Source organism: Epinephelus lanceolatus, chromosome 9, assembly GCF_041903045.1.
Source record: "Epinephelus lanceolatus isolate andai-2023 chromosome 9, ASM4190304v1, whole genome shotgun sequence".
In the NCBI taxonomy this organism is placed as follows: Eukaryota; Metazoa; Chordata; class Actinopteri; order Perciformes; family Serranidae; genus Epinephelus; species Epinephelus lanceolatus.
In genome coordinates, this window is record NC_135742.1 from 13,638,062 (window position 1) to 13,653,254 (window position 15,193).

Sequence of the window (15,193 nt, forward strand, 5' to 3'; positions counted from 1 at the left end):
GAAAATAGTCTATCATGGCTAAAATAAATGACATGAAGTAAAAACAATGGGTTAACCAGGCTCAACACATGAGCCCTGGGCTGTTTGGTTGATAACGTGAATCTAATCTAAGATGATACAACAATAACACAGCCGCTGGCTCCAGCAGAGCACCCTGACTGGTCACAGGCACACGTCAACCATACTGTCACCTCCTATAAATCATGACTAATCAGGGTTTTATTGGTTTCTATGCTGACTCCTGTCGTAACCAGGAAGCTGATGCCGGCTGGATGACATCTCAGGCTGACAGATCACCATCCTGCCACTCTGGCTCTGCAGGCGCCCTCAAATTATTATCCTCTCACAGTGGACCAAGACAAATAGTGTCATGGATCATAATCTTACTACAACACCTTGCCCGACTGCCTCCGTGGCTGCTGTTATGAATGACGTGTAACAACATACACGGCAAAGCAACACACTGCCGTTCCTATCTGATTAATCATGCATACTGCTATAAAACTTCAGGTTTCCGGGTTGCTGATAACCACTGAATGGAAATTAACTTGCCCTTCAGGAAACGAACAGATACTTTGGTGTGACACCACTTCTTCATGGTTTCATAATAAAATGCATCACCACAGGGCTATGGTTCCTACATTTGGCTACTGTTTTCTTATCCTATAATTTAAGAAACAGTTATTAATTTCAAGGACTTAAAAAGTACAAGAAGATGTAGAAAAATGACATTGTTGGATTCGTCCAATTAAAATTTCTGCTTGAGCACTAACTGGATAAATGGTTACAGAAATAAGAGTATGACCTCTGGACCTTTGGTTCCAAATCAGCTGAGAAAAAAACTTGTGTGACGTGAATCCTTCCTTGACAATTTTTGTGAACGCGCCCCGAGGGAAAGCCCTTAACCACTGGGAAGCTGCTCTGTGGTAAACTTTAATTGTACCAAGCTGTTTAAACGATTATAAAATCAATTAAGATGTTGCACAAAAACTTTTTAAAGATGCCCTGTGGAGTTTCATTACAAATATTTATGTTTATCGTCAGTGTTCGTCACCAAAACATATAATGTTTATCTTTGTGTGCCTTTTCTTCCTCATAAAACTAATGCAATGCTATTTTTTTTTTTACCAGATCATGCATTGTTTTCTACTTCGCTTCCCTTATGGGCATTTTGTTGACACATGACCACCATCTAGTTGGTTTGGTAATACTACAAGAATTAAGTCAGGAAAGTTGAGGAGAGGAGAACAGACTTAACAAGTGTCTTAACTAGAGTTATACCACCAATGGTAGCAATGTTGAGCCAACACGGCTACAACTGACAATCCCAGCAGCTTATCTGGTATTTCAGTCTTGATCCTGGTCCAAGTTCAGCGATGAGGTGTTGCAGTATAACCTGATAAGATTGTTGTCACTACCGTTTCTTAGTCACCTGAAAAAAACCCTGGGTGGAGTCGGCTGAGGTTGTCTTTTAAATGTCAGTGAAGTACATCCTGTCCTAAAAGCAACTGTGATTGATACTGACAATAATGATTTGAATGACATTGTTTCCTGCTACCATGGCCACATTTAAAAATACATACACATGGCGTCTCCATGTATCAGACACTTACGTTTAACGCTTTTTAAAACCTTTTCATTTAATAATGTTTAAAAATAAAACACAAATACACTAAAAAAGAACCAAGGTGAGCCTACGGGGATTGATGTTTGAGGAACCAGGGAATATACTATGTCCTGTTGCTTTGATGGAGAAACACCTGACATTTCTGCTGCCCAATCCACTAGCCTTTAATCTCCAACCAAAGCAGACAAACTACACTAGCGATATACAATAAGTTACCAATGTAACTTTAGCTAGCTTGCAGGTCTTTATTTGTAACCTACCTGCTAACTTATCATTAGCTATGTGTTGTCCATTGTTCACAGTATCATTTTTGTTAACAGTGTAGCCCCACAAGTGACAACAGCTCAGGGAGAGTGAGCATAAACGTTGCCGACTGTGATTGATATGTGGTTATAATGTAAGTTCAGCATGACAAGAACTAACCTTGAGTTCAGTCAGGACCACTTTAGTCAAAGAAAACTTTATTTCCATTAACAGTATTTATTTGGTGGTATGGCTCTGTTCTGGGGCCTCTGCCTTTCCTAAGACCTACACAGAAAGTCTCTTCTACACGCGTATGTGGAAATCCTTCGGGGAGAGAAAGCACACCTCCCTGCCCTTCCATGTGCAAACGAGGAAAGCCTGAGATAAAGAAAGTAAACCTCCCTGCCCTTCCATGCACCTACAGCAGCAGCAAAGACCCCCCCCCACGCACAGAACTGAGTTAGCATCAGCGACAATTAGAAATGACATTGATAAGTCAGACACAGCATGAAAAGGAGGAGCTGGGGTGGAGGCAGGTTGGAAAGCAGCCTGCAGAGGAAGCAGCAACAGTAGACAGGCCAAAGCAGTTTATATAGGGCACCCTGAATGAGATTCACCAATTGGTTGCATAGACAGGAATCATGTGATCTATCAGCTGACTCCTTTCCATCAATCAGCTGCTCCATCAGTTGATTAACTGTTTGAGATGTAGCAGGGATGTGAGCTGAGCACGACATTGTGTCCTGCTTGAACTTAGGCCATGCTCAATGTGTGTTAAAGCCCAGGGGGGTGAACTTCTTTGGCTCCATAAATTTGTAAAGCAGCCAGCAATTTTCACTGCATGTATATGAAGTTTGGCAATCATCCAAAGAGAACATCGCTTGATGGATGAACGATTATTTGTTATCAAGCAATGATTGAATTTTTTGTTGCTGTTTTTTTATATTATGAAATACTGCCAGGTAAATGTGGTAACCATTTTCTAAAAACAATAAGCCACTTGATAACACTCTGCATTGTGCCTAACAATGCCCCTTGGTCGTTCTAAAAACCACTGCCAACCTCAGCCTCCCATGGCTTTCTGCTTAATTCTACATCTATTCAATGTACGGGAAGTGTGTGCGACAGCAAAATGTGTCCTGCTGGTGAACAATCGCCTTAAGTTTCAACTGTTCAGCTTGTGTTGAAACACCAGTGGTGCAATTTCTAAAATGGAAATCATATTTGTTTCGTTTGTTAAGATATTATTTTACTTTATAATGCTGCTACAGTTCTGTTTTATACTGTTGACTCCACATACTTATTACTCAACAGTTACAGACTGTGGTTGCACAATGTGTGTTTATAATGACACATAATATAAAAACATGCATTCCCAGTGGAGGAACAGTGGGTGTGTAGGCTACAAACAAGCTTCATAACAGGGTGGAGGGTGATGTTCAAGATGATGAGGACCAAGGAGATGAGCAATGGATCTAAAAGCGTACAAAGGGGACATGTGTATGTGTGAGTGTGTGTGTGCTGGGTTGGCTCTTTTCCTGCCATAAAGCTTGGTTGGCCTCATCAGCTAAGTGCTCATATATCTCCTGGATTAGAGACACTGACAAGACATTCCAGTAACAACCTGGGGACAAGGACATCTCCGTCTCTAGGGCACAACAGCGAGCCAACACATTCAAAACACACACACGCAGATTTGTGTTCGATACGTCAAAGGAATAGGGAGACTGGAGAAGGGAGGCACAAAGTAGCTGGTGTCTCTCTATCTGTGTTTCTGTAACTCCCTCTCCATTTCTGTCCATCCCACCAGTCTTTGTAATGAGATTCCCACAGAGCTTAAGTCATTTAGCTAATGGAATTCCCTACCGCAATATCCATCTTTCCTCTGAGCCCACACACACACACTGAAACTTTACACACAGTGGTTGTTCCTGCACAAAGTAGCTCAATATGAGCTCATGAACAGCAGCCATAGATTTCAGCCACATTGCTGCTTCAAAATAAAGCAGGAAACTTTTTGAATGTGTATAGGCATGGGAATTAAAATGTCCTTTTCCTCATCAATTTTCTCTAGCTCAAATTAAAAAGAATCCACAAGCATTTTTAGTAACCTCTGAATTATTGTGCCTGCTCTTTGTCATCTTTATCCACACACAAAAAAGTTTGTCATAAAAAGGCTTGTATGGGATGTGTTGAATCCAACTTGAGCAGAAACAGAAGCTGTTTCAAAGAGTGAAAACTTTGGGCATCTGATGCTACTATTTGACAACAGCTGTGAAACTGAAGCCCCTGATACAGGGGCTTCACAGCTGTGAAACTGAAGCCCCTGATACTGACACAGCACAAACAGCTCAATAAACAATGCAGCGTCACGGCTGGAAATGTAGCACAGAACAGAGAATGAAACAGAGACAGTGATGGATGAGACTCAGTGCAGTTGGACAATCACACACACTGCTGTATCCTAAATTAACACAATGTACAGGCAGTGTATGAACAAACTGCTTCGTGAAAAATCTAAATTCTAAGACACACTTTATTGCATTACACTTTCTTGGTTCTTGTAAACGGCTACTATTGACGAAGGAACTGTCTGCAGTACGACAAGCAACACAGATGCAGCATAAATTCATGACCCACTGTGAACGGTAATCAGACTGGATTTATGCTCACACTATTTCACACCAAATTTACCCAACAGCAAACTGTGGAGGCTTCTGACACCCATGATTTTGACTGACACAAGGGTCAGAGCAGTGGCGTATGATAGTTAGAAAGGGCCCCAGTCCAGTGCACGTTATTATGATGGGCCCTTGTGCAAGATTTTGCATTTAAACTAGCTATGACATGACATTGGACAATATCGACATACATATTAGCAGCAATCATCAGCGCAACTCTCTCAAACATGCTGTTTGAGGGCCTGCTCTCTCTATGGGCCCCCTCCTCCCATGGGCCCTAGCGCAACCACACTGCCTGCACTGTCTATATTTACGCCCCTGGGTTGAAGTCCTTATTGTAGGTGAACAAAACAATCTGCTCTTGTATAGTTATCGACTGTATCAGGGCTCAACAATAAGGATTGCCTGATTGCCCGGGGCAAGTAAAACTCACGGTCGGGCATGTAAACTAGCAACTCACTTGCCCGATTGGGCAAGTTGCTAAAAATAGTAAAAGTTAATAACTAATTGATAAAATAAATGTATTTTAAAACGTGCTCCTTTGGCTCTGATGCAGCGGTCTCTCTGCCTGAAGTCACAGGCACAGCTGTGTAACAATGTCCTGCCCACAGCCCCCATTGATATTATTTTGCGCGACAGACACTTCATATAATAACGTAACAATATACTATTCATCGTGTCATTCTGTCTCTACATGGTCACGCGTTAACAATTCTCCTCTGCTCTCTGTATCGTGCACGGCGAAGTTCCGCCACACACACAGGTGAGCACGCTAGAGCGGCTTGGGCTGCATTTTCCTGACCAAACCTGACCCCGAGCCCGGTGCAGTTTGTCAGCTGACAAAGTTATTGAAATGGATAGTGTGTAAATAACCAACAGACTGCTACGCACAGATAAACACGCTGCTCGCACAGCAGCTCAGCATGGCACTCATGCTGAGCTTGTGTTGCGTTCAGGCGTTGTCACGTAAATAACAACTTCCAACTCTTAAACAGGTCATAGCCAAAACAGCAGCATATCAAGTGACTTTTTACTTTATTATATTCAATAAAATTGTATGTTCCTAAATCTTGAGACACCTCATATGTAAGCTAGGCAGACATTTCACCTGCTCATTACTGTGCACACATGTACTGTATGTACTTAGTCCTGAAGAGCCCTTCTGGTGCCAGTAGATACATAGAAACATCCCAGCAGGCTGTGCTTTGCAAGCATACAAAAGTTTCACGCATGTGAAAATTATTTTTCATGCGTGTGCTTCACCTCCGCTGCTACAACTCCATCCTAGGGGAAACACTGCTTTGTGTGTTTTGTGCAACAGGTGGATGTGGTAGTCTACTGGTAGAGCAGAGAGAGAGCTAAGTAGCGTTGAAGTACAGTAGAGCAGGGCAGAGAGTTGGAAGCAAAATATATTAAACCTGGTGTTAATACAGCAGAACTGGAGAGAGGGGTGAAAAATAAATAGAGGTGGGCATGGCTCAAGTAGGGCGCAAAATTATAGACGGAGAATGATTGACAAATTTTTCACTTTAAGCCCTGACACTGTCATTTTTGTGTAGGAATTAAGCTACAATACATGACGTATGTTGTTTTAATTAATAAATACAGTGTGAATAAAGATTACATAACATAAAAATAACTGCAGTCTTTGTTATTTGATAGCCGCTTAAATTAAACAATTTTTATAGGGCCAGTAAAAACTGACTTCGGGCAAGTAGATCTCTGACCAACCTGCCCGACCGGGCAAGTGAAAAAAAACCTTAGCGTTGAACCCTGTGTATGTATGCATGGGTGTGTATTTTGAGATTAAAAAAAATCCTCTTAATGCCACCAAACATCCTTTTTCCTTTCTTCAAGGAGTCTGGTCAACAAATGGTTCAGTTCAGCAGTCTGACACACTTTTGTTTGACAACCTTAAAGTAACCAAACTCCTGATAGCTGAGCAGCTCTAACAGCACAGTGTGTATTTTCACAGCCAGTGATGTGGCAACAAGCTCAGCAGGTAAAACAGATAAGCTCTTAAAAGCCTTTGACACTTGAATTGGTTTTTTTTTTTTTTTTTAAAAAGTACCGATCACAAATTGAGGTGGGGAAATACATATGACTTACTTTAAAGCCACAATGGCAGCTTACACTGTTGAGTTTGCACATATAAATGTGTAGCTCTGGATGAATGTAGTGTGCAGTGGGGCTGTTTGGAGAAATATGCACCCTCAGCCATTCCTGCCTGTACAAATATGAACTTTGAGAAAATAAATAGTGACTTTCAGAGAGAGACGCAGCCTGTGCCAAGACAGCCAGGCCTCCTTAGCAGTGAGCACAAACACACCCACAGAGTTACAGCAGATGAGGCCATGTTCAACTCATGATGCAACATGTTTGAAATAAAGAAGAAGGAAGAAGAGGAAAAACACTGGAAGATAAAAAGGATGGGGTAAGAAATAAGTCAGGAGGAGAGCTACTAATCTACCAACTAATGTGGTTGGTAATCAACCATCACTTGGCTGACAGGAAAGTTATATAAAATGCAGATGCCATTTTCCCCATACTGTCTCTCATTTTCCACCAGTGAGACTCACCTACGACCCTGTCTCCAGTCTGGACGCCCATCTTCCTCATGGCGGCAGCAAACAGCGCCACATCGCGCCTCAGCTCCCCAAACGTCACCTTCACAATCTCATCATTTGCCTCCGCTAGTGGACACAAAGAGAAAGTAAGACACAGAAACAGAGATCAATATGTACATCTAAACAAAACACTTCCATATATTTTAAATGGTTGGTGTACCACTTGGTTTAAATGCCAATCAAACCCCTGACATTAAAATCCAAAGCATAGGAGAAGAAAACCAGGGAGGCAGACATAAACAGAGAATGATAGTGTGGCAAAACAGAGCCACAGACAGGAACAGTCCACTTTGTCTCCCTAAGTAATAGTTTACTGACATTGAAAGAGGCTCCACGGCATCGTGACCAATGGGCCCTCTCATAATTACATTACAGCTCCTGCAGAAGGTCGTGCGCACACTATGGATTCGAATGCGCACAAGCCCACTCTCCCTCATGCGCACACACAGATGGGGCCGTGATAAAGGGCCTATCTATTAGTATGTGACAGTCCTCAGAGATAGAGGAGGGAGCAGCAGTTAAGCTATTCACAAGGTGACATATGCAGCCTTGCACTCGCCACGAATGCAACCTCTGTTCTTTGATGTCTTTGTAACTTTCGTTCTGCTTCGTTTATTTTCAAAATATAAACTGTGAAGATGCAGAAAAAAACAAAGAGTAAACAATATGTGCAACTGCAGGTAAACTGGGAGGCTGAAACCTCCATCTTGCCCTGCGTGATTTGAGTGTGTAAATGTGTTTTCTGAAGCAGAATAAAACAAAAATTGAGTGCCATATTCCTTGATTTTTTTGCTCTATGCATGGAATTAACACTGTTGGCTTTATTGATCTCCCATAGAGATCATTAAAGCCAACATTCAAGGTGCAGCACTGTGTCGGATACATTTCTGCATTGTTTTTAAATCAGCCATCCTTTATTTACTTACTCGCAGCATAGAGAGCTACTTTGTCCTGGTCAGCATGTTTGAGCAAGTTCTCAGCGTAGTTGAGCCGAGCTCCTTTAAACCACTCTGGAACATCCGAGATCCGTTTGGTTACGTCCACCACCTAGGATACACCCACAGAACACACACAGAGAGCACACACCGGAGAGACACGGCATTGTCATTGACTGAGACCAAACCTTTTGATGCTTTGGTTGTTGTTGCTGGCACAGAATTAAGTACGTAAATGGGACTGCGAGATAAAAGCGCTCAAATTTACACAGTAATCAAGCATGTGCCACTGCAACAGCTGATTGTGTGACTGTGTGTAGCTTAAAACAAAAAGAGTAAGACATATGATTTGTCATAAAATCCATAGCAACACTGGGATTTAATAACTGAGCTCACTACAATATATTTGATTGAGTAGTTGTTTGTTTCCCTGTCTTCCATCCAAGAACAGGTTGAGTGGGTGACACAATGTGCACTAAAATAAATTATATGTGACGTGGAAGGTGTTAGCTACGTGTACAAACAGGGTGTGTTAACCACATGGCACAGTGCCTTAAAGTTCAGACACTATTTATTACCTCACACGCCCACCTAGTTGTCTATATCCTGGAGTACAATAAACAATGAATACAAAAAATAAGATCATTTAAAGTCAGCATCACCTCCATTTTCGAAATGGCCTTTTACTGTTGCCTTAATAAAATAAGTGCAATTCTTATGTTCTTATTCAAAAATGCTTCTTGACAAAGGTTAAAGCGGCTTTGAATTAACTTCTCCTGAAGGATGAATCATATCAGATTACAGCCGTGCCATAAAAAATAATGACCAACAAAGACTGCTCATCAAATCATGGCATAACAATAAAGTTATTTCCTAATATTTACACTTTAATGGGCCTCATTCACTATTATAGATTCTAAATCACAGCACACATGAATTAGAAGGTATAGGTAGCTGGATTTACAATCAGGAACCAAAGTGTTTGTTGGCTGGAAAGCCACAGGAGCAGGACAACAGGACGTAACTATAATGTACAATTAATGCGCACAGTGGATACAAAGCCTATCGAGGCGTTGCACTCCATCATGTAACCACAAACAAGTTATTCCAGATAGTTTAAGGGCTGGTATGTGGCAACACAGATAATATGTATGCAAATCAATGTGGTATTTTGTATCAGTGTTACATAAAGGGACAGTAAAGGAGGAACCATAAGAATGCACCAGACGGGAAAAGTTGAAAATTACCACCATAAAAAAAGCTACAAGTGTAATGTTAGCGATTCAGTGAATCTTAATCAGACGTTTCTCTACTCTGCACACCACTTCAGAACTGAAAAAGTCATTTGCTGGCAATATGCTACTCCCAAAAATTATTTTGTTTTTATGTGTCTGATGATATGTTCAGTGAAAGTGAAACTGGCCATGAAATTTCAGGCTGCCATCAGAGTCATTCTCCTACAGGATACAGCAGACTCACCTCTTCATATGCTTTGGAGCTGACGACTCCACAGAAGCGCCACACCTCTGCCCAGAAATCTGGGTAGTTGTCCACCGACCACTGGTACAGGTCATTGTAGTTGACTAGAGGATGACGAAGCAATGATTACTACAGATGTACAACAACTTTCTGGTGTGACTTTCAGACACATCATATAAAAGGTGCAACAGGTGATTAAACATGAGAAATGATCAGTAGAAGTACCTCTTAAGTAGGGGTGGGAATCCCCAGAGGCCCCACCATACGATATTATCACGATACAATATTATTGCGATGTGTGGTGTTGCTATATGCTGAGTATTGTGATAAAATATATTGCAATATATTGCGATTTATAACCTTTTTTCAGAGGCAAATTGTGTCCCCAAAGGAAAACTTTTCCAGCATCAACAGTTTTATCAAATAAAATAAAATAGTTAGCCTGTTTATCTCACTACAGTCATTTTTATTGCAGCAAAATCTATCTATTAACCTGGAAAAGCAACTAATTATATTATTCTAGCAGACTACGTAATGTTTAATTTGTATTTTTAATATCAATAATTTATGTCCTCCTGACACCTGAACTTTTGTGTGGTATGCATTTTTACTTTCTAGCTATTTGGGATGAGTAGGACCTGATAAGTATAAAAAACTAAACACTGTCAATGATAATAAAGTCCCAGTGTCTTCAAATGAGTACTTCCTAATTAACAGCGTCTTTAGTTGTCACTGTTGCTAGAATTGGTCAAATGTGTTGTCATATCAAACTACAAACATTATTAATCATAAATAAAAAGGTTTCAACCATAAAATGTGATCAGGTTTCGGACCTTGGCGACTTTTGTGTCGGGATCGGCCGCAGATCGACTTGGCAGAGATGGCGGCCATCTTGTTTTTACATGATTTAGTGTATTGTGCTCTTACTACCACTAGAGGGCACAAAAAAGTGTCCACGAACAAGGACAACAGGTCTAAGTTAAGTAGAATGAAGTATAAGGTCAAGTAACCCCAAAATGTGATGTCCTCATATGAGGACACAGGGTCTCAGGAGGATATAATAAAAAAAAGTACTTGGTGTCTGTGTGGCAATACGATATTGCTACACAAAAATATTGCGATACTACGCTGTATTGACTTTTCCCCCACCCCTACACTAAAGCTTAACAAACTTGCAACCTCTCCTGACTAACTGATTTAAAGGAAAACTTGTCCCCTGTGTCAGCTGCTTTGATAGCTAACCTACCCAATACATACTGTAATATGCCTGGGAAAAAAAATAACACAGATGTTCAAATCCATTTCTGCCATATTAATTTTTCACACATCTGCCATAGCTGTTGCTGCTGTTGTGTGCTGGGGCAGCAGGTTGAGGGTAGCAGACGTCAACAGACTCAATAAACTGATTCACAAGGCCAGTAATGTCATGGAGGTGGAGCAAAAGAGTCACAGAGCAGGATGCTGTTTAAGATACCTGTCATCTTGGACAATGTCTCCCGCCCACTCCATGATGTGCTGGTTAAACACAGGAGCACATTTAGTGACAGATTCATTTCCCCATGATGCTCCACAGAGCGCCACAGGAAGTCAAACCTGTACAACTCCTCCCTCACAGTGTCAGCCGCTCTGAGTCAATAGACTGGCATTTGGACTTTTTAACCTACTGCATTTATAATTCATAATCATCTCATAGGTGCAGTAATTCAACTTCCACAATATTTGTTGCACTTATTCATCTGTGAAATATTTTTCACCTCTTGAATGTATATATCAATTCAACATACAGTGCACATATCTGTACATATTTCTCATGTTTACTCTAATTCTATTGTTGTTTTATTCTACTGATGTCTATACTGTGGTTGAATTTTCACACTTACAGCCTCGGCACAGTGACGATATATTTATAATTTTAATATTTTAATTTCTATATCTTAAGTATGAATGAATTACTTTATTTTGAACCAAAAATAATTAAAAAAGACAAAGATAACAGTGCCTGAAAAGGAGTAGGTAGAAGTGCAACTTATACGTCCATACCCCTTTCTTATATTTCTTTTTTTGACACATTATTTCAGCAAGTTACAAAATTTATTTAAAACTAATATACAATGATCCCCAGTCTATTTACCACCCAATTAAATAAACCCAGTTTATGCACAGTCCAAGTACCACCCAGTGTTACAAACTCCCCTAACACAACCTTTCCTCATCTGTGTATCTGCCAAAAATATATTTTTGTATAGTTTTTAATTGATTTATATTGCTTTATAGTGCTTTGTTTCAGCTCATCATGCAGCCCATTTCACAAATTTCCAAAAAATGTTTCCACAATTTTTTTGAATGTTTCCAAGCACTAGTGTTGAAGCATACTGCACATTTTATTCTTATTTTATTGCACATTTCATTTCTACTTTATTTTATTTATTGCTTTATATTTTCAGATTTTATTTCATATTCTTACTTCTTATAATCCACTATTCTTTACATTGGAGCAACTGTGACAATCATAATTTCCCCTGGGGATCAATACAGTACATCTGATACTGATACTGACTCTGATGGATCTATACCTTCCCATCTCTCCCCAATTACGTAACTCCCTTTCTCTGTGTCTCCATTCACTGCCCGATGGATCAGGTTTTTAGCATTCCCCCACAACCCTGATGGCTTAAATTTACACGCTGTCAGAAACACAAATGAAATAGGCCGCTCTCTTCCATCGGCTGGCAGCAGCCCTGCAGAGAGGCTGTCCTCAGTGAGGAGCTGAGAGTGATCCAGACATGAGAGCCAAGCTGAGCTGCAGTGTTGTAAACACCTGATTATTATCACAAAGGGAGTGGTGATTTATAATTGCTAATAATCGTATTAGTCTGCAGCTGCAGGGATGTGTTTATGCTGATTCACTGTCTCTTTAATAGTGTCTTTAAATTGCACACAAAGACAGATTGAAGCATTGCACTGCAGAGCACCTTTAGACGGGGGTGAATCTGTAATGTAACGTAAGGTAATTACACAACATATCTACAGATAGCAGGAGGGGACACAATAGGTTTCTATTAAGCTCACTAGCTTCCCTGTCTGGCTCCTCGTCTGTCTTCCTCCCTCCTCTCCTCTCCATTCCACTCCACTCACCCAGATTAAGTCCATAGTCCCCGTTGACCTGTATCCTGAACTTGTCCATCTGTGTGTTCCTCTTGGAGTCCGGGTACCACAACACCTTGCTCTCCATATCCATAATCTTCTCGCTCTTCCCTTCCGTGTCCTTAGACATCTTGGTCGCGTCCCTTGTGTCGGCTAACACACAAAAGCGAGCCCCGTGCTGAAGCTAACCGTCCCTGGGGTTGACTGCTCGTGTCAAATGAGCTCACCGACCCGGCTAGCTGCTTAGTGTGAATGGCTGGGGGAATTACAGCGCGCGACAGCTAGCAAGGTTCAGCTCACTGTCAAAGACAAGCGTGGAGCTGCCGAGGAAAACTGACAGGCCACGCCCCGGCGTCATGACGTGAAAGGGGCGAGCTGGGTTCAAGAAGGCGCTGTGTTCAATGCTGTTAAACAATATAACCCACACAGTAGCTAACTGAGGACAAAAGTCTACTTCAAGGGTCTCCCAAGAGAGTGTTAACAAAAGCCTGTCCCACAGTCTTAATTTGAGATAGCTGTAGGCTCACTATTAATCATATGTACATTTTAAAATCAAAATTTTAACTCCTAATCTTAATCTTATATGCAAGATTAAGGGTCCATTGTGTAGGATTTAGAGTCATCTATTGGCAGATATGATAGGCTATATTATATTGATAACTTTGTTTTTATTTGTTTAAAATCACCTGAAAATAAAAATCGTTTATATCTATAAAGGAAGCAGGTCATGGATGTATGAGGGGTCTTATTTCTAAATATTGCATACGCACAAAATGAGACCTGAAACACAGTTTCAAGAGAGTGTTAATAAACGTCTGTCCCACAATCTTAATTTTAGATAGCTGTAGGCTCACTATTAATCATATGTGCATTTTAAGATTTATATTTCAACTCCTAATCTTACATTTAAATGCAAGATTAAAGGTCCAGTGTGTAGGAATTAGGGGCATCTACTGGCAGATATGGTTTTCATTTGTTTATGATTGTTTATAATCACCTGAAAATAAAAATCATTTATATCTATATAGGGAGCGGGTCATGGATTATGAAGAAACCTGGGGTCTTATTTGTAAATATTGCGTACATACAAAACGAGGACTGAAAGAGGCGCACGCCACTTCCCACACAAAAGCTGACAGGAGACACTTTGACCCATGAATAAGAACATTTTGGAGACCGGTATTTGGCGACGCAGATGGTGAGGTGGAAGCCTGATTGTAGAAATTGTCTAATATTTTTTGGCTTTTTGGATTTTGTACCTACGTACATTTTTAGTATGGATCCTATGCAGTGTTTTATAAATGAGACCCCTGGACACAGCATCACGAGGCCCTGTCCATTCCTATGAAAATTGCTCAGTGGCACATGAAACCAAAATGGTTTAACTGTCGTGTATATAATTCCCTGGATTACTGGCACTGCTTCTGTGCTGTGCAGCCCACAGGCCAAGCACACTAGAGACTTTCTGCTGCCGAGAGCAGCCGAGACAGCTACCTCTGATTTAGCACTCCGCTAACTTGAATGGGGATAAGATTATTCAACTGTGCAGCTCCTCTAGACTTTCCAAATGTTATCAGACCAAATGGATTAAATCCTGATGTGAAACAAGTCACTGTGATGCTCAAAAAAATGTGTCTTTTTCACAATGTAAGTCTATAGGGAAAAGTCTTTTTGGGTCACAGGGCATCACGTGATGGAGTAATTACACTGTTTAGCCACCACGAAAATTGGCTTCAAATCCTGGCGCACTTCCTGGAGCGGGTCCTCTTCCACAGAGTCCGCCATGTTGTTTCTACAGTAGCCCAGAACAGACAAATCAAACACTGGCTCTACAGTGCCATTCCTGTCCTTACGTTTTCAGGTTTTCACAGTGGCCACCACGGTTTTCCTACATGCTTGGCACTTGGCAGAAGCTTCAGTTTTGCAGCCTCCCTGCTAGATGCTATTAAATCCTTCACAATGGACCTTAAGTGAATATTTTAGGATATCTAAAGACTTTGAATGAGAGCAAATGTCACATAACCAGAGTATGGGAATAGATCATTGCTATTCTGACAAAAATGTTACTAGAATGACAGTAAAATATCATAGATATGTATCCAGACCCTTGGACTTGGACTTGAGGTATTTCTGATCCTAATTTATGATTATTTGATAGTTACATTTCAGTGTCCAGTGAATCAACTGATCAAGATAACTGATCAGTTACATTGAATATATACATATTTATATATATATATATATATATATATATATATATATATATATATATATATATATATATATATATATATATGTACATATATTAATTCATTGGCCAGACAGGCTCCCAAACTGAACTCTGTTGGTGTTGTGGCAGTGTGTCACTGGTATGTTATTTGCTGTGACATGTCTGACCTGTTTCTCTGGGGGGTTTCACATGGGTGACTTCCTCTATTGAGGCTTTAAATGATATCT

At 40.6% G+C, this 15,193-nt stretch overlaps 1 protein-coding gene across 1 annotated transcript in view; it reads right to left on the minus strand.

Annotated features, from left to right (window-relative positions):
- Window positions 1-13,046, minus strand: part of aacs (acetoacetyl-CoA synthetase) — a 54,600-nt gene extending 41,554 nt beyond the window's left edge. Inside the window, exons 1-4 of the mRNA XM_033620207.2 lie at window positions 12,728-13,046; window positions 9,593-9,696; window positions 8,105-8,225; window positions 7,131-7,244 (exon numbers count right to left, since the gene is read on the minus strand). Coding sequence (XP_033476098.1) covers window positions 7,131-7,244; window positions 8,105-8,225; window positions 9,593-9,696; window positions 12,728-12,866 — 478 coding nt within the window. The 5' untranslated portion in view covers window positions 12,867-13,046. The remainder of the gene's footprint in view (window positions 1-7,130; window positions 7,245-8,104; window positions 8,226-9,592; window positions 9,697-12,727) is intronic.
- Between the last annotated feature and the right edge of the window lie 2,147 nt (window positions 13,047-15,193).